General features: G+C 40.9%; 1 protein-coding gene across 1 annotated transcript in view; it reads left to right on the forward strand.

Annotated features, from left to right (window-relative positions):
* The window catches only part of aopep (aminopeptidase O (putative)), a 68,990-nt gene that overhangs the window by 11,665 nt on the left and 31,246 nt on the right, over nucleotides 1-26,079 (forward strand). Inside the window, 9 exon segments of the mRNA XM_029439355.1 lie at nucleotides 8,745-8,958; nucleotides 10,081-10,187; nucleotides 15,534-15,636; nucleotides 15,893-16,000; nucleotides 16,522-16,565; nucleotides 19,323-19,383; nucleotides 22,678-22,740; nucleotides 24,214-24,273; nucleotides 24,275-24,301. Of these exon segments, the coding sequence (XP_029295215.1) occupies nucleotides 8,745-8,958; nucleotides 10,081-10,187; nucleotides 15,534-15,636; nucleotides 15,893-16,000; nucleotides 16,522-16,565; nucleotides 19,323-19,383; nucleotides 22,678-22,740; nucleotides 24,214-24,273; nucleotides 24,275-24,301 (787 nt within the window).

Consider the following 26,079-nt stretch of genomic DNA (forward strand, 5'->3'; position numbering starts at 1 on the left):
ATTTCTCCATAGTAGTAATTATCGGGAAAACATTTCATGCATGATAGTTTTTTGATTTTATATTATGTGCAGCACTGCTCAAAATGATACCCACTGTCACATGTGCTGTGTTTTCCCAGGTGCCATATATGCTTCCATTTTCATCAGTGGATGGTAAGTGATGGTGCTGTACTTTGAACTGCACTCAGGTGTGAACCTGCTGGCAACAGCTGGCATATAGTACTACATTTAACAGTAACACCGACGCCTTGTGCCATAACTCTGGATTAGAGGCTGTGGCAAGACGGGCCTGTCACTGCACACCCATTTCTACTAACTAATAGATGAGTCCACAGGACCCATTCCCTCAAGTGATGGATTGGTCCATTTTATGGCGTAGGGGACGCTGCTCCTGCTCTTGGTGTGCATCCTGGGGCGTGTGTGTGATAGTGGAACCTAGAGACTGGGGGTAATTTCATTTGTCTGTGCAAAGCCAGACGGCTTAATGTCCGTGGGACCCTTGCACTGAACCGGCCAAAATGAGATATTTGAAACAAAGTGCTGTGAAATGCTCGGTGGTAATGCTTCCGCTGTCTGGGTTTGCTTTTAGCCTTGGGGAGAGAGCTGTCCTCCAAGCTGGTCGACCAGTTGCTTTTGCAATATACTGTTTTTAGCCACACTAGCGGCATGGCTCTATGGAGGGCAGTGTCAGCTTTGTCTTTCGGTTGGTCAATCCACCAATTTGGTCCAGACTGAAAAACAATATATATAATTTAATGGATTATTATGATATTTTGTGCTGATTAATGGACATTTAGAGGATGAATTCTGAATTTGCTGATCTCCTGATTTCTACAGCTTATCCTAAGAAATATTTCAAAATCTACTACATGGATTGGAACAAAAATATTGTATAGACATGCATGGTTCCATACAATTAATCCTAGTGATCTTGTTGGTCCTCCTTTTAATCTAGTGCTACCATGGGGTTTACATTTGTGTCTGAGTGAAATGTTAGAATTGATTGTTCGTGTACCTTGTTACAGTACTTGTGGTAATCACTGTATCATTTTTTTCCCAGGGATTATGTGTTGTTGCAAAAGTATTTACATCAAACGCCTTCAACCCACACTATGTATTCATCAGTGGCAGGCAGCCCGGCCAGGTGGCAGCATGAAACTTCTGTATTGGAGACAGCTCTGCTCACTGGCTAATTTCACTTCGATCTCTCCTTCATCCATCTTTCCATTCTGTCAAACACTTCTTATATAGCCTCGGAGTACTGAGTCGTCTTACTTTCCATCTCCACACTGTCTCATTCCCTAACGTTACATAAGAGAGAAATAAATGTGTCTATTTATTCCTCTACAGGCAAGAAAATGTCTCAAAATATAACCTGTGAAATACATTGGTCCTGTCTTTTTCATTGAGGCGACAGTGGAAGACTGAGTGCAGTGTGATAAGTGATGGGGTTAGCATGCTGCAGTGCTCGAGGAATGTGGGTTATGTCACATAAATGTAATGTCGACACCTCCCTTTGGTTGATTGACAGGAGGTTGTTGTAGCCAGATGAACTCACACTGCACTGCATTAGCACTCATTAAAACGTTGTATACCCCTTCAATTAATCCCATTAAATAAACATGTGATATAGGACTAGGGTTGTGATACTTTGTGTATTTGGTTCAGCACATGTAGATTTCTTATTTCCTTACATATGAGGAAACTTTGTGATATGCGATAAAGTTGTTGAATATTGCGATGACAATATTACTTGTGATAAATACTGCTGCTTTCAGTGAACTGCTAAAATACAACAAACTTGTTGAATTAAAGAAATGAGAGGAAATTATTTCTAACATTCTTTTCTTGAACAAAAGAAAGAATGACTAACATTTTAAAGTGCAGTTTTCTACTGATCTACTCTTTCAGCTAGGCCCAACTCTGTGTAATATTACAGTCTTTTGCGATGTGTTTATCGCATAAATTGACATCACAGATGATGATTAAAAAAAATTAAATAAATATTATACAGCCCTATGTGCCCCCCTATTGCTTGTTCAAGTGTCAGTGTTGCCTGTGGTGCCATTAACACAGATTTCTTCCTGTTTGGTCTCCAATATATCAGTAATGCCAAAATTGAACCACAGAGAGCTCACTGTTATAGACAAATAAGTGTCCATTACCGTTTTGAGTCTGTGTTTCAGCATCACTGCTGCAGAATCCTACACACACACACACACACACACACACACAAGAACATTCCTTTGGCGTGACATCAGTTTTTGGACTATGTACTAAACATGGAACAAAGTGCACTGGGTTGTTTTACTCTTAGGAGATCAGATGGATCAGACATCTGCTATCACTTCCCAGCTGATACGGATTCAAAGTAGATTTGCTGAAAGTATGCGGGGTGTGTGTGTGTGTGTGTGTGTGGATGTGCATGTCTGTGCCTGTGCCTCTCTGCTGGTTTACGTGGCTGCTCTGTTATGACTGCACCTTTTTTATACAACTAATTTCATCTTCATGTATTTTTCTGTGAGACGTACACAGGCATTCTTGACCTCATCAGGCTATGACCCACATGGATCCCGTCCGTGTGATACAAACTTGATCTGCTTAGAGCCAGCTATCTATGTATGCATGACTGGGCTTTTAAGATTAAGCACTTGACAACAGCTAGTAACTTCAGTTTAACCTTGAAACCTGCCACTTATTTCTAATGTGCCGGCACTACAAAGCCTAATTTTCTCAACACTCGAGCAGCAGTCGCCTCCTTGTTCCTGATGACCTCTGATATCTTTTCTGCTATTTATTTTCAGGCTCTGATGCGATGCAATGTATGTGGGTGGGGCGGCTCTCTGGGGGCTCTCTGGGGCTCTTGTTCATGTGATCAGGCCCTACAAGGAGTGGCATTTGGCCTGGCCCTGTGGGGCCCGTCTGGGAGCAGAGAGCTGATCTGGGGCCAGCCTGGAATGCCAGACATTTGAAGTCAGACTTGTTAAAAAAGAACGAAGGCTGGTAGGAGTTTGGTCAAATAGGCTCCTGTGTCTAGAATAGCCCACAGACTCCAAGAGGGAGGGAAAATAGACAAAGCTTCTTCCCCGTAGCTGACATTAGAAAAGGCCAGCCCTGCAACCTTTGTGTGAATAGAAAATAATTGACAAAGTTGTACTTTGTGTGTGTGTTGTGTTTGGTGCGGCTTTTTGTCTATCTCCTTACCTGTCTGTCATTGTGTCTTCAAAAGTGTGCCCACAACTGCATACCTTTACAGACAAACATGCAGGCAAACAATATGTGAGATTTCACCAGCGATGCTGCTTCAGCATCTGTGTCACTCTGGTTCATGGTTCAGCAGTTCAGTTATCACACCAGGGATTTGACACACTTGGGGAAAGAGTAAAACTCATCACACAGTGACAGACACGAGTATTCTCTCTCTCTCTCTCTCTCTCTCTCTCTCTCTCTCTCTCTCTCTCTCTCTCTCTCTCTCTCTCTCTCTCTCTCTCTCTCTTGTGTGTCTCTCTCTCTCTCTCTCTCTCTCTTGTGTGTCTCTCTCTCTCTCTCTTGTGTGTCTCTCTCTGGTGTCTCTCTCTCTCTCTGTGTGTCTCTCTCTCTCTCTCTCTCTCTCTCTCTCTCTCTCTCTCTCTCTGTCTCTCTCTCTCTCTCTCTCTCTCTCTCTCTCTCTCTCTCTCTCTCTCTCTCTCTCTCTCTCTCTCTCTCTCTCTCTCTCTTGTGTCTATCAGACTTTTTTCATTCACTTTCTTAATTCCTGTTTTCTCTGTTCTTGTATTTTCCCACAATATTTCTCTCTATGTTGTTGAATTTGATCTCCTTCTTTACTTTGTTTGACACTCTCACTCTCATTTACACATACAGTGCACACTCAGCTCTCATCATCTTTTTCCTCATCCATCTCTCGTGGGGCTGTTTAACTCGTGTCCCAGCTATGAGCTTAGCTGGGCTTGGGATGTCAATTACAGGACTATGATAGGGCCCCTGCTGCATTATGCATGGGAGTGTCCCGCTGGGGAAAAAATGGCCTACAGCCAGAAACGATGGATGGAGGGATGAATAATGGATGGAGAGATGAATGAGTGAAATACTTTCGCAATCTGTGTCTCTACCTTACCCTGGCTCACACCTCTGAAGCTCAGGACCAAGTCACCTTGGGTGACTCAGAGTTGTTAAGTTGTCGTGTGAGAAAGCGCAAGTGGACTTTAATCAGTATTTTATTTTATGCCTAAAGACTCGATGGGGTACCTCCATCAGAAAGGTCTCCCAAGGTCTTTTGTCTGTTATTCTATATGCAGATAGCCTCTCTTTTGTTTATCGCCCTCTGGATATGATCTACAATCATTGTTTGTAAGCCTTTACATATATAATGTAAGTGTTTGCCTGCATTTATTGTTATTAAGTGTAATAGTGCATTGTTTTTTACGAGCCTTGTCAATAACACATGAAGACAATAAAGAAGAAGAAATGTAATTAACAGTAGAGACTAAATTGTATGTTTGGATTGTAATTTCATTTCTTTAATGTATTTTTCAGAAGAACATGAAATCTTTGTTTTTGTTTGAGGGACACTTTGGACTTCCAGCAGAGTCTACAACTTAATATGTGTTGCAATATTTTAGTGTGATATTATATGTTGAAAATCCTCTTTTGTAATAAAAAATAAAAAGGCATTTTAATAACACAAAAATATATTTTTTTTGTATGAAGAAACATGAGGAGTGTTGTTTTAATTGCATGGAGCCTCCAGAGGTAAAAATAAATCCTGTAACAGCTAAAAAAGAAGAAGACAACGACTAACGACTAACCATCATTACAATCTTGGTAGTAAGCAGCACAAAAAACCAGTATAAGAGTATAATAACAGTTTCTGAGAGTAGCAGTATTTATCACTTAATGCTTGATTGATTGTAAGTGTTGGTGCTTATCAGCAGCTTTAGTAAATCATGTGTTTGGTGAGTCACTTTTGCATATTTTGCAAAACAAAGAATTTAGAAGCACATTGTGTAATAAAACTGTTGAATTGTAATCGGGGACAAACGTTCATCCCCACAGCAGATTCAGACCTATCGTGGAGATGAGAGGTGTGTACACATGCACAGGTGCTACGTATTCATGAATGTGTGTTAAAGTCTTTTCAAGCATGTATCCTTGACAGGTCCCTGATGTCAGCTAATGTCAGTTGGTGTACCAGTGAATGTGAAAGATGCTGTTGTTATGCTTCCCTACCATGGTGGGATGACACTATTTGTCACTGTAGTGATGGATTCCGCATCCCTCAGAGGAGCATGTGCAAGCACTGTCTCTGAAAGGCTGTCTTTGTGTTTCACACTCACTCACTCACACACGCAGGCACACGCATATAACGCACTGCTTGAACTGACAACAAAGGCATGCTTATTCAATTGTTGGGGGATAAGATTAGGCTACAAAGAAACTCATAAGGCTAATGTTAGCGTCTCCTGCTCCAGTGAGAGCTTTTGTTTGTTTAATCAGGAAAAAACATGGGATTAGATTTGAGATGCTGTCTCGGAAATGATGCCCATAAGACCCTTTTGTATAATGTTGACATGTTCCTAAGTAACAAAAGGCAAAGGCCTGCCTTCTATCTGATAAAACAATCCTCAGGGAAATAAAGACCATTTGTGTTGCTCAGATATCCGATTTAGTTTTCCTCCAAAATAGACTGTCTGGCAGACCCGGCCTAACCTATGTCTTTACTCGCTGTTTTCCTTTATAATTGACTTGTCACCATAATTAGGTTATCGCAAGGAAAGAAAATAACTCCTCTGTCATCTGGTGTTTTAAGATGCTAATCTTTCCTTTTACGAGACCAGCTCATTTTACAGCTTACTATAATTCATCAATAGCAGGCTTATTGTGGCTGTGGGAGTAGACTGTCAATCCAACAGGTGAAGTAAGTGTTGCTACTCCGCTCAGCAGTTGGAAGTAGAACCTCTCTTTGTGTCCTTTTTAGACGGAAACTATATTGTGTGGTTTATTACTGTATGACTTTTACATCTAGTTAACATATATTGACGATTCTTAAAAAAGCTGACTAACAGATGGATAGATAAAGAAGTTTCTTCTGCATTGTAGAGGCATCTTTAACATATTTGCCACAGTAGTAGGGTGGTATGACCCTTTGACAAACACTTTCCAGTCGGGACCTGCAGTTTGCCATAAATTCTCCCAGCAATGTCAGGTCAATAGTGTCTGGGACACTTAAGATCTAGAGAGTGTGAAAGGAACTCTAGACAATCTGGTGTCTTTATATGGGCCAGGAGAGAGAGAGACAGAGACAGAGAGAGAGACGGAGAGAGTGACCATTCATTAGCACCTCTGTGACCCCTCACCCATTCTTCTATTGAAGAATAGCCTGCCTCTCACGCACAGTCGGCCCTAAGCCCCTCAGGGCACCCAGTGCGGGTTACATAAGACGGAAGTAAAGAATGCTCCGGAAAAGTCTTCAGCCATGACCTTGGCTTTGACGGAGCACTCCTATTGGTCCTGTTCTATCAACGCTGCCTCATGGTTAAAAGTCACATGTCCTGTATTTATGTGAAGCTGAGAGTCTGCAGTATGAATGTTTCAGAAGGTTCTTGTATAATATCACATATGAAATGGATGTGGTTCAAACTACAAGATGGTTTAAAATGTCAAATGTATATTAGTTATCCCTCAAGCCATGCTTTTACCGTGGCAGTGTCGGTCAGTCAGTGCACCTAAAAATCTCAACAATTATTGGATGGGTGCTGTGAAAGTTGGTGCAGACAATTATGGTTCCTACACATTATCCACTGGCTTTGGTGATCCCCTGACTTTTCCTGTAGTGTTACCAGCAGTTTACTTTTGTTTGGCTTTTATTAGCAATCGGATAATATACAAAAGACAATTACAAATACTTTACCTCACGTCTGTTTTGAGAAACATCACAACAACATTAACAAAACTAACAAACAAGCAAAAAACATCCAGTTTCAAATCAATTTCCATTGAATTCATCATCAAGACAGAAATCTGTATTATCTGAAGAAATCTTGTACTTTACTTTTCCAAAAAAAACAATAGAAGTATTGCTTGTTACTTACCATGTTAATTGTTTTACTCCGACATTTGTCTCATTTAAAGTGTAATCATAAACATGACGAAAAACATGATAACATTTCCAAATGTTGGGTTCCTTCCCCATTGGCCATATTTCTGGTACCAAACAGAAGTATTTACAACACAAAATAACTAGACAGAATGGTAATAATAAAGTTATGCACATGTGTCTCACATAAAGTCTTGTTTTTGGGTCTGATTAAGTCAATCCACCGTGACCATATATTGTTAAATTTGTCTTTCTGTATTCTCGGGACTATGTCCATTTTTTCATTTTATTCATTGACGGTCTATCCAGTCTTCAGCCAAGGGAGCTTAAGTCCTTCACCACCGCCGAGTTATGTTTTTTATTTATTTATTTAAAGCCAGCCAGCCAGCAGATTCGTCATAGGGGTTCTATCTTTGGAGTTTATCGCCTGCAATATTGCAAAGGTATGAAATATCAAATCCAAAAGAAGTAGTGGAACCATTTTTGTTTTTAAATGAAATATCTCAACTATTGGATGAATTGCCATGAAATTGCGTACACATTTATATGCCACACACACACACACACACACACGCACACACACACACACAGGTGCTGTTAACATTATCTCTTTATACAAACAGAAATAGCCCCTTATCTTCGGAATACATTTAAAAAAAAATAAAGCACTTTCTTTGGTGTATTTTAGTTTGTGTATGTTGCACATAGTATATTATCTGTTTACAAGAGTGCACATAGGCGAGGAACCAGTTGCTACATTTACACAGACACTTCAGGTGCACATAATCTAAAAATGTTATAACTATAACCATATGTTTAATTTCCTTGTGAGCAGAGATCAAGGTAAATTTAATGCTCAGTAACCGAAGCAATAATTACAAACGCTTATATTTTTCCCTATATAGTCATATATCAAGTTTTTTTCTCAATCCTATCATTTTCATCTCTGAAAATCTAAAAAACTGGATGGATATAGTTTTATAATCAAACTCTCTTTAAAGCTAACATTTGCAGCAGTGCCTTGAAGTCACTTTCAGAAACAAAGGGAAATAGGAGGAGTGGGAGCTATAAAAACACGCTGCCTTGTTGAAACTGCAACATTTGGGCAAAACTTCACAGAATTGCTCATTTTATTTATTTAGTTTTACCCATTGTTGGTTGATAATTTTAGTCCAGGAAACATTATGATGTTTGATGTTTGTACAGGGCAGTTATGTTTGGCACAAACACTTGATGAGTAAGCTGCCCTTTGCTAATAATAATGGAGGATATGGAGAAAGGGATGGGCAGTGAGTGACTCCCATACTTATTAGTACGCACACATGTGGGTTCGTCTTATTTTACATAGCGTGTTCAGGCAACATTATCTGTAATCATAGGTGTGGAACATTACCTCAGTAAGTCTTTGATCAGTTTGGCGGGTGGTACACTACTTTTTTTCCCCCCTCAGTTACCTCTTGTTGTCCCCGCTGTATGTTCTTGTCTTTCTCTTTTTCCCTGAACAACAACATTTTTATCCTCCCATTTTCTAATCCATGTTCCCTTTTTATCCCCCACTCATGGCTCACTCTTTTCCTCCCTTTTTTTATAATTTATTTCTGGCTTTATCTCTCTTGTTCATCTTGTATTTTCTGTCATTTTTCTTCCCCAGCCCCCATATAATGTTCGTGTCCCAGAGTGTGTTGTGCTCTGGAAGTCCTGGTTCTGGAGAGGACAGCCTGTCTCTGTGCGGGTCCAGGATGTGCCATGAGATCGCCCACTCGTGGTTCGGCCTGGTTATCGGAGCCAGAGACTGGACTGAGGAATGGATCAGCGAGGGCTTTGCCACCTACCTGGAGGACATTATCTGGGCACAAGCACAACAAGTACAGAACCATCACTGCCACTTTATGGAAGTAACTTTTTTAGGCTGTCACTACAGGTAGACCAAAACATTTTGGCAATATAAAGTTTCAGAAAACACCAGTTAAGCCAACTTGTGAAGCCCAGTTTGCTGTGGCCACGCGGGGAAGTTACCATTCAGAAAGCAACTTGCTCTCATTAGAAATGAAATTCCTAGGTTGTGTGGTTAATTGCTTTCTACCTCTATACGGTATGATCCAGCACCTTCACACCATTAGTAAAATGCTCACAGGTTGATATTCCAACCTTCCATTTCCACAACTATGTGCCAGGATTTCCAAATGTTACTGTCACGCAGAGTTAGCAATTTCATTACTGTAGTAAATGCGTACATCAAGCACACAGGGAAACCGTTTATTATCACACCAAACCAAGTCCCAATGCAAAAAAGCACAAACAAGAAACTGAAAGGTCAGAGGAGTTGGCAGAAAAAAAGGAAAGGGTAAAGAAGTTCCTGGGCCAACTGCAAAATAAACCGTCAAAACCAAATTTCCTGACTTACTAAAACGTAAGAGGAGTGAGCTGAACCACACGAGATTTAAAACTAATACTACTGCCACCTACTCATCAAAAAAGTGAAACATTTAAAGTAGATAAATTAGTTTTGAGATGGTCATACTGCTTTAATAATCCCTTAATAAGGTTGCTTTAAAGATACCTACGGGAAAAAAAAGGGAAACATCAGTCTGAGGGTGGAGCTATGGTATGATCATTTGCTTGCAACACTAACTTCATCGCTGATCCGGGAGCTGATGTGCACACAGATTTAATCCTCCTACTTGCTTTCCCACACCGTCTACACAAAGACGGGTTACACAAATGTTTTTTTTGTGTCTGTGCTGTTTAACCATGTCACCTTTATGATGTGTGCTTCACTCTGAAGAAAAAGATCAATTATTTCTGCCAAAATAAACATGACACACTGATGGAGGTGCTGCGCTGCTTTTATCATGATATTAGTGTGCATTTGTCTTTTCGTTTTTGCTGATGAAATTCACAATATATATATTTTTTTTCCTCCTCTGATGTCTTTGCTCTATCATAATCCTCTCATCTTTTTAAACTCTCCGTATCCCTCTCTCCAGCTCTCCTTACAAGAGGCAGCAGAACAGTCTGACCTGAAGGCACTGCTGAGGTGGAGACGACTCTCTGATGAGTTGCAGAACTCAGAGGAGGCACTTCAAATCCTGAGGTGAGTGAGTGTTTTTTAGTCAAGTACATCGTTTTTTAATTATCATACTGTTGTTGCCACTGTAGATGAAATAGATCCTTGAGAATAATGTAACAGCACCATCAATAAGCATGCTTGAAGCAGAACACAGTTCTATACACTGACATGAAATTGAACCCAAATGCAGACTGCTGATAGTCTTCCCACTGTTAGATGTATCCCTAACTTTCAGTAGAGGTTTACTAAACCACCCTAGGTTCAACACGTACAGAGAGGGCAATATCTTCCCACAGCAGTCAGTGTAACTACTTACTTATGTTACTCTGCTATCAGTGCTTGAGTCTTTTTCCACACAATGTTTGAACACATTGCAGTTGTCTTTACGTAATTCTCCATGGTATACACAGTATACTTTTTTTTTTTATATATAGGTTGCTAGAGTATGCCCAGCTTTTCCACGTGCAGACAAACACGTGAGCGTGAGGTATATGCATTCCAGGGGTACAGGTGTGGCGCACAAGTACACACACACACTCTTCACCTGATCCTGACGATGTGGGACCCACACCCAGTTTGTTTTATCCAGGGTGGAATCACAGTGTCATCAGAAGATTAGACGCCTAGCCTTGAGTTAACTATTTAATGGTGGGAATTCACTTGATAGCATTTACCTTTCAGTGTGTAGCTCTTCATCTGAACAAAAAAGCTTCTCCACTGGAGATGACACTTGTTGCATAGTGCGCTATTGACATTCACGCTTGTAAGACACCATGCAGAGCTTGACAGCAAATCAATGTGCTATTGATTCCAAGGCACTTCTGCTCGACACTAAGTTCTAACTATGTCACTTCACTAATAATGTGTTGTCATCACACAATGGAAACACTTTTATATTGATAGTGTTTAGAATTCAAATCAATGAAGTCTGTGTTCGGGAAAAGATTCAGTATCGGTAATAGTGATTTAACACATTTGTTTCTTTCAAGGACTGTCCCCATGAGTGTAAAGGGTTTCAGTGCTTCAAGGGGGACTGTGTTTGGAAATACACTCAGTTTCCATACTGAAATGCTGATAACCTCCAGTGTATGTTGTGCATCGTGAAGTTTCAGGCTTAAACATGGTAGAATGGATTATTGTGACACACATTGTGAGTACATCTTGAAATAGGAAACTGTGTGAATGAAAGGGTTAAACATGCACTTGAGAGCCGTGTCTGTCTAGTAGTCTATCAGGGTGTTCCCTTATGAGGCGAGCACACGGGTGATTAGGAGGATCAGGGTTAGGTTTCTCTGCACCTGACGGGGTTAAGTCAACAACACAAAACTAACATCTGAAAAATGTAAACAACACATGCACGAAGTCATACATGTCCATACTCATGGATACATACATTTTGACTTATTATGTTACATGGAAACATTTTAGTATTTAAAAGACCAGTAATTGGTGTAGTGGCACCCAAGTCATTTCTTAATCCCACATATGTTAAAGCAGTGGTAAAGCATGTTGGGGCATAAAAGGAACCCTGACTGAATGCATACAGTCTGTAGTGAGGAGGCGGACTCTGTGTTTACGTCAATGATTCTTGGCACTCAAACATCAAAGACTGTTGATTGATTTTTATGTATTCACACACACACACACAGACACACACGGACACACACATGGACACGGACACACACACGGACACACACACGGACACACACGGACACACACACAGATTCCGGCCATATTATCTGCCCAGAGAGTTCACCATTGTTTTTGTTGCTGATGTTTACATTCATCTTAAAGTAAATTCAAACAAACACACTACAGGAATGCAATACTACTGTTTTTGTTCTTGTGTAACATAAATGCACTAAGCTACAACTGCAGTTCGTTGTGTCACCCTGTGTTGCGTAATGACAATAAATGATCCTTAAATGCTTGAGTCAGTTACAGCTTTTACTCATCGATATGCCCCCTGGCATGGGCAACACTTACATCTTATGGGTTTGTAATTGTGAAGGCAAGCATACAATTAAACAAATATGAATAGTAAAGTTGCCATATAATACATAATATTGGTTGTATTTATGTATAATGTTTTGTACTAATTTGCATAGTTCCTTCCAGGAACCCTTTTTAGGAAATGATCAAGAAATTACAGACCTATTAAAATGAAACGTTACCAAATGTTATTCATGCTTTGAAGCACAATTTAATTGAAAATGAATGTTTTTGTCTTACAAATTACACAATTCATAATAGTAATCCTTTTGAGTACAGAAGATCATTCTTGACCTTGGAAACAGTTTGTGACAAGAAATGTGACTTAAATATTAGGTAAACTCGAGGGGCATTGGAAGGTCAGATGTAACCAAGACCTTGGTTTACAGGCCTTGCTACTTTGTAATGTGGGCTACACTGCCTTTATGTCCAAGTCCTGATGTGACTCCACTCACTGCTTAGCATTACAACCATGAAGAAACTTAATATGAATAAACACAAACTGGTTCTCACAATGCACAAAGAAATGTCAGAGAGAACCTGGTGAAGGGAAAATAAGTGCAATGGGATGTACAGAGAGATATGCTAAACCCCACCAATACACACATACAAACACACAAATGAAAGCTAAATGGCAGATTGTGCTTTTCCAAGTTCAGTGGGTCACAAGCAACATCCCCTGATCCAGCAGGGGCCCCAGTGTGCAGTGTTTATCAGTCCATTTCAGATGAGTTATATTTAGGGCAGTCTGGGCCAGACGCCATTCTCCCTGCTGATTCACTGGACTGCTGGGAGCACTGCTCTACCTTATCCTGTTTCCACAGTCAACCCAGTGTAATTTGTCAGGATATGGCTCGCAGAGCTATAAACCCCAGTGTGTGTGCTCTGCGTGTGCGTGTGCGTGTGTGTGTGTGCGTGTGCGTGTACGTTTTACATTAAGTTCTGTCTAATAGCTGCTGATTTCCTCCCGCTCTTTCTCTCTCTCTCTTTCTCTCTCTCTCTCTCTCTCTCTCTCTCTCTCTCTCTCTCTCTCTCTCTCTCTATCGCAGACACACCCAGGTGTATTCCTGGCTACACACACAAACACACACTTCCCTCCCTCTCACACGCATGGCCTACGAGTCAGATAAGGACACCGTTTATTCTGCAATACATTGAGCTATTGTGTGATTCTCCAAGGCAGCAAGCAGTGATTCCTCTTAAGGCTGTAGTAAATCATCTCTGAGAAAGAGAGAAGGGGAAAGACAGATTTACACATCCATACATCCCTGGTCTGGACAGTGGGAAGGGTAGAGTTCCTTTGTCTAACATGGCACTGATGGATCAGCATTTTGTTCTCTCCGCGCTGTGCCGCTGGTATCTCTAACTCAGGAAACCGACACATCTTCTGTTATTGTTTTTGTCTCTTGCCCCAGTCCCTCTTTCTCTCTGTCCTACTCGCACTCACACACAAACACACACACATTATTTTCCAGGGATGCAGCACGTCCCGCTGTCTCCAAAAAAGTCTATTTAATCTTATCAGCAGTAACAGACAGACATGCGCACTACAGGCAGGAGACTGGACAGACAGCAAGTTAAAAATGACTCCATGATAAAAAAAAAAAAAAGTAAATGTGTCAATGATGCATGGAAAATAAGTAAAAGTGCAATTTATCAACAGTGAAGGCAAACAATGTGTTCTTCAATGCAGATTTTGCAAATAGATTTGACTCATTCATTCACATTCATTACTATTGGTCACGCATCGTCTCGTATATGACATGCGCACATCTAATCAAGGTAGTCTTATTTGAAAGCATGATGAAAGTCCTTCTAAGAGTCCTTCTAAGTCAAATTTTGAAATTCCAGGAAGTTGATAACTTCCTTTCTCAGTCCACTGAGCAAGCCACACATCCCTGTCTATATGGAGCTAAATCCGGGCCAAAAGATTTGATCATTTGAAAAAAGAAAAAGAAATGAAACTGAAAGATCAAGTTTAGATCTTAGTACATAAATACAATTCAATTCAATTCAAACTAAAAATAAAAAAAATGTTCACGTTGAAAATGATTTTGAATCAGTTCTGTAATTCTATTAAATTATTTATTTTCATAACTTTCAGATCGTATGTTTTCAGTTTTCTACCACGTGCCTACGTTTCCTGAAGGCAACCTGGGTGAGAGGTCCTAAGCCTTCTTTGTTTTTGCTGTCACTCAAATTTCAATGCCCCTCTGAGTTGAAGCCACGCCCCCCACGCCAGATCAAGGCCAAAAGTCTGAAACTGAAAAAAAGATCTGAATCTTAAAGCATAAAATTTGCAAATGAAAATAACAAGAACTCAAATACCAAAACATATATTTAAATAAATAATTTATTCAAAAGAATTACAGAACTGATTCAAAATAATATCCAACCTGAAAACATTTCATACACTCATTTGTAGTTTCAATATATTGTTATATATTATATTGTTGTTTTATTCAAATTTTAAGAACTAAACTTGAAATTTCAGTTAAAACATTTTTTTTTTTAAATGATCAAAACTTTTGGCCCCAATTTAGCTCCATAAGTCTATTTCTCGTCCTTAATTTCTCCCACACCACCGCCTTCACTTGCGTGTGTGTGCGCGTGTACGCGTGGCCCTTTCATGAAGCGGGTCTGTGGTGAAGTGCTAGCCAGTGATGAAGGGTGTATTGATTGGTGGGCCAGGCGCCTGGCGTATCGACTTGGCAGGAGGGTGATCCTTCAAGGCCTTCCTATTGGCACACTGAGTTAATCTGCTCAGCCTGATCAATACCGCCTAACTGAAACTATCATTGCACAGCATCCCACGTCAGCGCTGTGTTTGTTTGGCTTTTATTGCTTTTATGTGTGTTTATGGAGGTTGAAGGGATGATTTGTATCTGTGTGACCCAGAGCATGCCTCTTTTGTGCCTGTAGACGGGGGTGCTTTTTTGTGGAAGTGTTATATGTTCGCTCAGTGAGTCATGGGCAGTAAAGTCAGAGCGCTGCACTGTGAGGTCATATAAACAGTATAGCATGCTATTATAAATCTGCAGCTTGATTTCCAGCCCGCCTCAGGCAAAGTATGGCAACTTGGCAATGAGTTAGCCATTGAAAGGATCGGCTGAGTGGCTGGATTTAGTGTTGCTGACGGTGTATTCCTGCTCTGTTGAAATTGTAGTTTTCCTGTAACTAAAATGCCTGGAGTGGGATAAAATAAAAATGATGTGCTTAGAATTCTCTAACTCCTTTTTGCTTTTCTGCTTGTGTCATTTTCTGTGCACCTTACTGTTTATTGCGGCTGTTGAACATCTTAGTCTGCGTCGGTCCATTTCCTTACCAGTCTTATCTTTCTGTGTATTTCATTTGTCTCCTCTATTTGTCCTTCTGCAGACCTAACATGGAGAACACTGGTCAGGTCAGTGAGTCCGGCTCCTCCACGGTTAAACATGCACTCAACCCTGATAAAAGCTTCATGCAAGTCCACTACCTCAAGGTGAGATAAATGTGGGAAAGACCAGAGGGGGAAATGGATGGAGGGAGTCGGAAAAGAAGGAAGGGAAAAAGAAACAAAGGGCTATAGAATAGCTAAATCAAACTATAAACAAAAACCTATAACGTCCTTTTAGCTTGCCCACTTTGTGTTCGATGTGCTTCGATTGGAATAGCACTTGTAATTACAATGGATGTTGCTGCAATCTTTCTCTGTATTGTCTTTGATGGATCATGTTTTCTTGTCTTTATTTGTCCAGGGTTACTTCCTTCTCCGGTTCTTGGCCAGTCAAGTGGGAGAGCAGCAATTCATCGACTTCTTCAGATTGTTTGTAAAGAAATACCATGGGCAACTCATTTTGTCTCAGGTGTGGCTCTAGTGTAGGAAACTAGATTAATTTAATGGAGAACTGTTTTAATATGACCTGTCTCTGAGGCCCAATGTTATTTCCATAAATTAATTGGAGGCTGATGTAAGCTTCATTGCCACTGTGTTACAATAGTTAAAAATGCTCCTGCAGTATTTCAAATTGATGGCCATACATCAGCTCAGCCACATATGTTTATTCTGCTGGGGCCATGAAGCTGAGCGATCACACCTGGAAGTCTGTGTGTGTGTGTCCGTGTGTGTGTGTGTGTGTGTGTGTGTGTGTGTGTGTGTGTGTGTGTGTGTGTGTGATATGTGATGTGTTCCACCTGGCTCCTGTTTCTTTAGTGGCAGGCTGAGTCTTCCCGCTAAATAATGGATGTAACATAAACACTGTTTAACCTTTTTCACTCCTGACTTATGATCAGGTATGCCTTTCTCTTCCTCTTTGTCTTCCAACCACAGCTCCCTAAATACCTCCATTTCTGTCTGTATTTCTTTGTTCTTTTCTTTTTCTGACAGGATTTCCTGCGAATGCTGCTGATTACCTTTCCCGACATGGAGAGGTATGCAAGTGGCTATGAATAATTCTTACAGTGAAATTCATGAATAATGAAAGAAATGTCTAGACACATTAAAATCACTTTGGTTTGTGCTCGAGTATCGGTAGGCTGGTTTCCAGTGGCAGACAAATTAAAGCTCTGTTATTCATTAATTTTCTATTTGAATTTAGCATTACAACTTCTTTTCTCCACAGATGTGGCTTGTAAGTAGATTTATATATGAGCATGTGTTGATTTGGCCTCTGTTCTCCATCCTGCTGTGGAAACATGACCAGCAAAAGCTCCCAAAACCAATCCTGTTAAGAGAGCAGTCTCATCCACTCTCATATTAATTGAAGTGTAAAAGGATAACTGTTCCTCCTGCTCTCCTCCTCTCTAATTTTCTCTCCCCCTCTCTGCGCTCGCTTAATCATTCAGTTCTCTATTTCTCCTGATTGCCTCATTAACCTCTTCTTCTGCCTGTCTCTCTCTGTCCAATCTCTTTCCTCCTGTCTGTCGTTCATTTTGTTTTTCCCCAACCCTTTAACTCTTCTTTTCTCACCCCTCTTTTCCTCAGCACTCTTTTTTTTTTGTTGTTGTTGCTCTGAGTGTTTACTTTTTGCCTTTTCTGTCATGTGGAGTGTGCTGCAGGACTAGCAGAGATTGATTGTATTAAACAGGGGGAGTTGAGGACAGTCAATATTTGGATCCGGTGCCTCTTTCAGTAAACAGCACGCTAGAAGGTTCAGGATGAGAATAGACACTCACTGTTGAGGGTCATGGCCGCTCTTTGTGCAGGGTGCTCGGTCATATATCCTGCCAATTCCCTAGACTAAATGTGGAGCATAATATTTATAAGACTGAACATAAAAACTATTAGCACAAATCAATGAACAAATTGAATTTCTTAAATGTGTGTTAATAAGAAACCACTGTTTTCCAGGCATTACGGTGAATAACCACTGAGATGAAATAAAGATACCATGCTTAACGTGAAAAGACTGGTAGATACACGTCTTGTCTGCTCTCGTGACACATAAAGCTTATTTCCATCCAGTCCTATTATGAATCGGTATTTGACAGGTCGTGTGGTGTATTAACCCTTTGTTTGCCACACAATAAATGTATGCTCACATAATGCCATGTAATCCTACCTTATGCTGTCTCGCTGTTGATGTGGCAGATGTTTAATCTTTATATACTCTCTATGGTTCAACTCCACATGCTATGCTGAAATTAGCTTGTGTTTAATGTCAAGTTTCTAGACAAATTGTTGCTTTAAGGGGAGTATTACCTCTTCTAGTACACAGTGAACAGCTTTTTATGAGATTCAATTTACTCAAGCCGGCTCTCCATCTGCCAAAGTTACCAGCAAATATACAATAGCAACACAATGCCAGTTTCTCCAAACCATTTTAAGATCAGTTTAGCTCAGCGTGTATATTGCTCCTCCAGCTTGTTAGTCCACCACTATAGTCTAAAGTTAAATATCTCAACATGGAAGAATTGCCATGGACATTCGACACGGACATTCGGGGGGTTCCCACAGAATGAATTGTGAGCACGTTAGCATGTTAACATGAGCCTTCACCTAAAAAAAAGTATTGAGAGGCAGATGAAGTACAGTTTGACTGACGCAAGTTGATCCATGTCTGACAATGTAGAGGTGAGCCTGACGAGCTCACACTGAGTTGTCTTTAAATGGCCCTCACACATAGGTTACACACCCATAGCAAAGGCTTGTAATGATCATTACAGTCAAAGGCAATAGACCTTTTTGAGAGAAACTTGTGGCCATCACACTGTCATAGAAAACTGGAAAATATAAGAAGAATCTCTAGCATGTATGTTGATCCAAAATGATATCATTATTTCTGAAAAAGACATATTTCGGTAGTATATTGCTATTTAGAGATTCCTGCTGGTTCTTCCTGACCCCCGGGGGCTTTTATATGACTTACCTGCTTGCCCCTTTCTGTCTGTGGGCAAGAATGAGCATGTGTCTGTGTATTGCGACAGCGTGCAGTAAATTAAAGCTATTTAACAGCATTATGTTAGGTGAAAAAAGAGGCAAAGTTTGTTCCCTTGAGTCTATACCTTCTATACCTCTAGTTTAAAAACATATACATTTTTGTAAATGTGGGGAATCATTAATTGAGCCCCAGTTAGAAGAGCATAACTGGGAGAGATGTGTATACATTAATGTAAATTAAAGCTTTTCTTTATGAAAATATCTCTTTATTAATGGGCTGAACATCTCAGATTAATATACAGTAATAGCTTCAGACTAGCCAAGTGTGGAATTTTCCTTTACAGGCGGGCTGGATTGATGATGCTGTGTAGTTACTCTTCGACTTGTTGTGTACTTTGTGCACTTTACGCTTTGCATACACACTGCGGTATGCTTGTGGAATGTTTGTGTGCACATTAGTCTTTGCAAGCCTGTGCTGTCACTGTGTGTTTTCTGTGTATGCTATATGACCGCTTTCAAGTGCCACGCATTCATTTGAGCCTCTCCTCAGCTACACTCGCACACACATATTTGCTTGCTATACATGCATACATAAAAAGCCAATTCATTGTCTCAACATGCCTGTTTGCTTGTCCTTGTATAGGAAAGTGGGTGTGCCCCTCTTTTTGTTTTGAGGTGTTGGTCTAAGCCTCAAGTCCACCCTAACCCCAAAAATATTTTTCCAAAGCCATGTTTTCATAGGGTTTCTTGGGCAACATCATTGCTATAATAATAGGAATAATACTAACACTTGTGCCATTGTGTTTCAGAAAAGACCTCACCCTCAGTGCTATTTATGCCGACTGGCTCGATCGACCGGGAATTCCAAAGGTATAAAAAGTCTTGCTTTATTTCTGAAAATGTTCTGAATGTATAAATGAATGATTGCATGATTACATAACAATTAACACATTAATACAATAATTCAGTATTATTGATTTTGGACTTTTAATTAGTGTTTGTGTTTAGAGTATAGCCCTTATATACTTATAGTACGTTTCTAAACATTTGTGGTCCATTGTGCTCAGAGGCTTCAAGTCTAGCTATAAAATAAGTAATTACTTTTTTTACATCTTTCTCCTTTTTGTTTCTTTATCATATGAGGTATGATTATGAGGTAATGGAAACAAGTTCACACACAGCTTTTGTTTTTGGGTATTGATGAGGACACTTGTTCATACTTGGCACATGCATGTATAGGGTGATCATTTCATAGTCTTGGTGCACTCACTAGACTGGTCTAAACGTTTTCACTTTAAAGAGGACATATGCTCATTTTCAGGTTCATACTTGTATTTTGAGTTTCTACTAGAACATGTTTGCGTTCTTTAATGTTCAAAGAACACATTATATTTATGTCCGTCTGAATATACCGTGCGCCTAGCGTTTGTCACACTATTTACTGGCTTTAAATGGCGGTGTAATGACGCTCTCATAATGGCAATTATGTCTCACATTATAGCTTTCAGTATACTATAAATACTACAGCTTAAATGACGTGTGACTTTTAGCCAGTAGGCGTTTTGGAACTGCTAGACGATGATGATGGCATAGTTGATGTTCAACTTGAAGAAAGTTTTTCAAATGACTTCCCACAAATATATCATGATGATGATGAACTTAAATTCACTGTAAGGAATCACTGGCTGTTAAATTCTTGAAAGAGCTAATCCCACAATCAATCAACTTTATCAACTTCTTTTCAATTGTTTCATCTCCATGGTAACTGGTCTTAATTACCACTGTGTGTATGTGCATTTTTTGTGTGTCTGCACTCTTGTTGCTGTCTGGGAACCTTCACCTTCTAGATTATGTGATGATGTAACTGGAGCCTTTCAGGGGCCTCTGAGGGTGGGAAGGACAGCATGGAGGGACTGCTGTTTTCTAACACCTGATTGGGTGACTGTTAGAGTGTTCTTGCAGAGGCTATTTTCGTGTTTGATGTGCCAGTCGCCAGCTAATAAGATCAGCCAGATCGATCGAAACCTTTTACAAATGCAAGTGCTTGTGTATTATGTACACTAGACACAAACACATTTTCTCTCTCTCTCTCTCTCTCCTCTCTGCCTTCTATCCATCGCTCGACAATGTGCTTGAATTGGAGAAAGGCAGGAAATGGTTTGGCCTAATAATAAACAATGACATTCACCAATCCCGGAGCTGTGGAATGGGAAGGCCAGTGCCGGCCTATTTTAGACCTCAGAGTTTAGATGAGTAAGCGCTCCCTTTGGGATGATGGATCTAGGCTGAGATACCTTGTTTGAATAAAGCCTTTCACCAGAGCTTTTAGCCTAATACATTCACCTAACTCCTGCAGCTTAAATTAATATTTTATGTTTGTCTATTTCTGCCTGGCTCATCAATAAAATCCTGTTTTGTGATCATTTTTCACACAGTTATTTAAACTGCTTTACGTAGTATTTAATGTTTAATGTTCTTTCAGGTTGAAATTAGATTTGGATTTACCTCGAGGTATTATGCCTGTGCAGCTTAAAAAAAAAAAAAAAAAAATCTAAATGGACTGATATGATATGATATGCTGATATAAGGGAAAAGTGCCAATTACTGGAGCTCAAACTTTCTCTGTTGAAAATTGGAGCCGGCTGTCGAACCTCAATATTTTTTGAATGTAGCGACTCAGCTGCGTTAAAGAGTTAATACAGCAAAATCCTAAAAGTTGTCGCCAAATTGTTTGTCAAAGTTTCGATCAAATTGTTTGATTAAATTCTGTTATGTTACATTTGTATTTAAGTTTCTCTATAGCTGTTTGTTTTAAAGCAGCTTTAAACACTATTGAATGTGATTGATCAGATTGAAAAAACTGCTTTTGTTTAATCCAAAGAAATGTGCCTACACTCAACAAACCAAGGTATCATAAAGGTAATGTTTTTGTATTGGTATCAAAAACTCTGGTATTGTTATTGTCTGGCTTCTTTAAGATTATTCCATTTAAAACCCTATTAACCCTTTTCAACCAAAAACGCCAAACTGTGTATTGATCTCAGGAAGATATAGGGCATTCGTGTTTATGAGTGAGAGGTGTAACTTCTGAACACGCAACCTGATATTGATTCACTAGAGAGACACTACACAGACGGGGGCGCGGGATGAAGAGAGAGTTTGAGGTAGACAAAAGCCTTGCTATTCAGGGAATGGTAGTGGTGATCTAGGCAGCAAAAGAGCCATGTGTGGTATTTTGTTACACAATGCCAATTTACTGCTTCAACACTCACTACATTCTATACAGCCCACTCCAACCCCTCCCTCTCTCTGTACCTCTGCGAGTCTGCCTCTCTCTCCCCATCTCCTTGGCTTCTACACACACCTTTATGCTATTTCTGCCGGAGTACTTGTATAATACACAGAGCGAAGTACTCAGGCATGCAGTTATTGTATTGAACTTTGTGTGGCTATGGTAACCGCTGAATGTGTGTGTGCGTGGGAACGTGCGTGTGGAGTGTGTATCATAGATTGCATGAATATGATGCTGCATCTCTCTTGTTTGTGTGTGTGTGTGACATTATGAACACCTTGCTTCCATGCTCTCCCTGTCTGTCTTCTTATTTTTCCCCACCGCACACACACTACCACCGCACACACACGCCTACACACACATCCCCTCACCGTCATCTCTATGTGATTCACATCACTCCAGCAGCTCTGCTGAAAGCCTTAATAAGGTTAGAGAGTAAGTGCTGTGTGTTTGTGCTGTGTAGCTGCTCTCTGTGCGTAGGTGTGCGTTTGTATGGAGGAGGATGTGTAGAGGAGATGACTGTCCGTCCTGTAGTTGCTAGTTATTGACGTGATTTGTTTTCTTCCTCCTCCTCCTCCTCCTCTTTTCTCTCTTCTCCTCCACTCTTCCCCCTTTTCTCTCATCCTCCGGAGTAAATTGGCGAGTTTCCGCCAGAGGAACAAGTGATCGCGCTCCCACCTCCTCCCACCTCTCCTCTCTCCCTCCCCTTCCTGCTTTGCTTGGTCCCTCTCTTTTTCTCTCTCACTCTCTCTCTCTCTCTCTCTCTCTCTCTCTCTCTCTCTCTCTCTCGCACTCTGCCTCTGCAACGCATTCCACTCCGTCCCGATCACTTGCCCCCGGCTCACTGCTTTCCCTTCTTCTCTGTCGTTCAGTGGCTGTATGAAAGGAGCGCCGTGTGGTCACAGGCAAGGCTGGTGGAAGAAGTCAAAGCAGAGGTAAGCACTCTCTCTCCCCCTCTTCTCTCTTTTCCAGTCTCTTCTTGTGGTCTTCAGGGAGTGGCAGACAGACTCGGGGGCAGCTCTCAGATTAGAAATATTGCACCTTAGACTGCTTGATATGATTGTCATCTGATTCTCACCACTCTCTTTTCCTTCACTCAGTTTTTCTGCCACTATTTCTCTGTACTGTCTCTTCTCTGTGTTTTCTTCTCTGTCTCATTTATACACTCTGTTTCACAATGTTTGAAAACCATTACTTATCTTTACCATTTCCTCTCTTGCACTCCATTTACCTCTCTTTTGCTCATTTGCTCCCTGTTTCAGTCTCTCCCTCTGTCTGTCTCTGAGTGAAGTGCGGCACACAGCGCTGTACATCTGTTGCGTGTCATTCTTTGCTGCCTATCAGATTTCCCATAAAGCTCCCATGCTGTTCTTAATTGCTTAGCCTATATTGTCCAATTCTCCCATTAATCTGTCCGTTTAAATAAAATAAAATCAGACGTGAAGAGAACATATTCTAAATGACTTTAAACACAAAAAATGCTTGAGTGATTGTGCATCTTAGAAATGACTCGTCCACTTTATGTGCTGTTTAGGTGTTTGTAAACCTCACTTTTTTAACATTTAAAACTGTGTTACGACAGTGTATTTATTCTGAGATACAAACTGAAGCGGAGGAGAGGAGATAGAGTTTGGCCTTGATAGTGATTGGCTGTTTAATGGAGATCTATGGTGCAGGGAGTTGCTCCGCTCCAGGCTCCGTCACAGCAACATACTTTCACTATTACTCTTTTGTCCCAGCCTGCCGCTTGTGTTGGTTATATATGGAGCACAAGTGAGTGCTGAAATGTTGCGTGTGTGTAAGAGAGAGAGGGAGAATAGGAGCTATAGACTGTTGTGTGTGTGTGTGTGTGTGTGTGTGTGTGTGTGTGTGTGTGTGTGTGTGTGTGTGTGTGTGTGTGTCTACTTTACACACACTCTGTCAAGGCTTGCCTGTCAGTGGCTCACTGAGAATGTATATATGTACATTCCTGTATTCCTTTCCACTTGAGAGTTGGAAAGTGTGCATTAAGTCTGTTTATATTTACTTTTTTTTCTCTCTCTCTCTCTCTCTCTCTCTCTCTCTCTCTCTCTCTCTCTCTCTCTCTGTCTCTCTGTCTCCCTCTCCCTCTCCCTCTCCCTCTCCCTCTGCCTCTTGCTCTCTCTCGCTCTCTCTCTCTCTCTCTCTCTCTCTCTCTCTCTCTCTCTCTCTCTCTCTCTCTGTCTCCCTCTCCCTCTCCCTCTCCCTCTGCCTCTTGCTCTCTCTCGCTCTCTCTGTGTGTGTGCCATCGTTACACCTTTCCGATTACTTCTCTCATGTCCCCTTGTTTTCTGTTTCTCCTTCACACTCCCTCATCCGCTGTCTCTCGTCTTTTTCCCGCCTTAACCCCCTTACCTCGCCTACCCCGTCCCCCACCCTCCCTCCTGCAGGTTGTAAAATGGATTCTCCTCAGTCAGAGCCATCAGGGGAAGGGCAGAAAGCGGAAGAGAAATACAGCCCAAGGTGAACTACAAAGAGGTAGGAAGCACTCTACTTTAAGACCCTTTATCTACCTTCCCTCTGCTCTACTTTTAACTCTTACAAGTGTCCCTTTATTCTTTGGAAACGTCTATCTTCTTATCTATCTGGGTTTTTGCTTTATTGAAATAGCTGTGATTCTTGAGCTGTACAGCATTTCCGCTTATCGGACACAATTATCCCCCAATTCTGTTTATGTATTGTGTCTGCGAGGACAGACTACCCTGTACTTGTTTAAGTCGGTGTTTATGTTGTGTCGCACACATATTTAACCTTTTAAGAGATTGTATACATCACATACTGATCTGTGTGTGTGTGTGTGTGGGTGTGTAGTCATGGCCAATGTGTGTGTGGGAAGGTGTTAGTGTTTGTCTGGAGGGGGGTAGGGACCATTTAGCCTCGACATTGTGGGTTTGAATCTGGCCTTGAACCTTTGTTGCATCCCTCTTTCTCTTCCCATACTTCCTGTCCATTCAAACGGATTCCTACCAAATATAATAAATGCCATAAAAGACATCCAAAAAAGATGGTTTTCCCTGTGTGTGTGTAGTGTTAATTAGTTCTCTCTAGGGATGGCTAATCCCCTCTACCCACTAATTGACACACACTCTTGCACACACGCCTGCATCATTAATGAACGCACACTGATCTATAAGCCACAGAGGGCCAGAAGTCATTAGCGGGAGTAGAGCAGCTTTTATATATCACTCTTAATATGCTCAGATTTTGTAGACTGTAAGAAACATTTGCAAAGCCTCTTATTTTTTTGTACAGTGCATTTTAAGGCATAAATAAGTTAGAGAAGTGCCCCTGGGTGTCTTCTAAAATGTTTTGAATAATAATAAAGAAAATGTTATATATCCAGTGACTTTTTATGGCTTTAAATTTCCCTTCAACACTTCATACTAATGTCAGCTTTTATTTAAACTGTACCTGAAATCCAGAGGGTATTTCATAAAACCTTGTGTTGGAACATGACTTTTCTGGATTAGATTACCTTCCAATTCCTGTGTTGTAATTTGTAGCGCACAGTGAATGAAATGCCTATAGAGTCCGCAGCCAGTGCAGCCCCCTTCAGCCACCTGATCCCTATCGTCTGGCATATTTGCAACATACACACACACACACATGCACACAAATACACTTACTTCTAAGGGGCAGCAAAAGGGCCTCTTCCTGTGGGGGGCAAAGAGTGCTGAAATCAGCCTCATGAAAGAATAGCCAATTACTGTCCACTTGGTCATACACAATAGTGAGAAAGAGGAGGGAGGGACGAATGGACGGACGGATGGAGCGAGGGAGAGGGGGGGATGTAGGGGGCGGGGATGTGGGAGGTCAGCGTTTGAAGTTACACCATAAAAGCCATCCTGAAAGGAAACACGAAGTGAACCCTCCCCCCTTTTTCCATGCACCTCTCTCCCCCTGCGGCCCGGCGCTCTCCTCTCTCCTCTACGTCTCCCTTACTTCCCTTTGTTGCTGTGTACAGAGAGTGCCCCATGGATGGACCAGGTGTATTTTATATTACTCCTTCATGTACTTCAAACGCCAAACAGCCCAATTTCTACTCTCTTTTCATCTACCTCTCCTCCCTTTCTCTTCTCTGCGTCTACCAGCCTGTTGCAAGGCTATAAATCACGCAGCAGACCCGATCGGCAAAGGAGGAGAGAATAACGGGGGGGAAGACGGTTAAAACACAGGAAGGTAGACGAGGAAGAAAAAGTTGGGACAAATCAGAGATGAAGATATAATTGGAGCAACGAGAATTAGATATGAAAAAC

Source organism: Cottoperca gobio, chromosome 9 (genome assembly GCF_900634415.1).
Source record: "Cottoperca gobio chromosome 9, fCotGob3.1, whole genome shotgun sequence".
Classification (NCBI taxonomy): domain Eukaryota; kingdom Metazoa; phylum Chordata; class Actinopteri; order Perciformes; family Bovichtidae; genus Cottoperca; species Cottoperca gobio.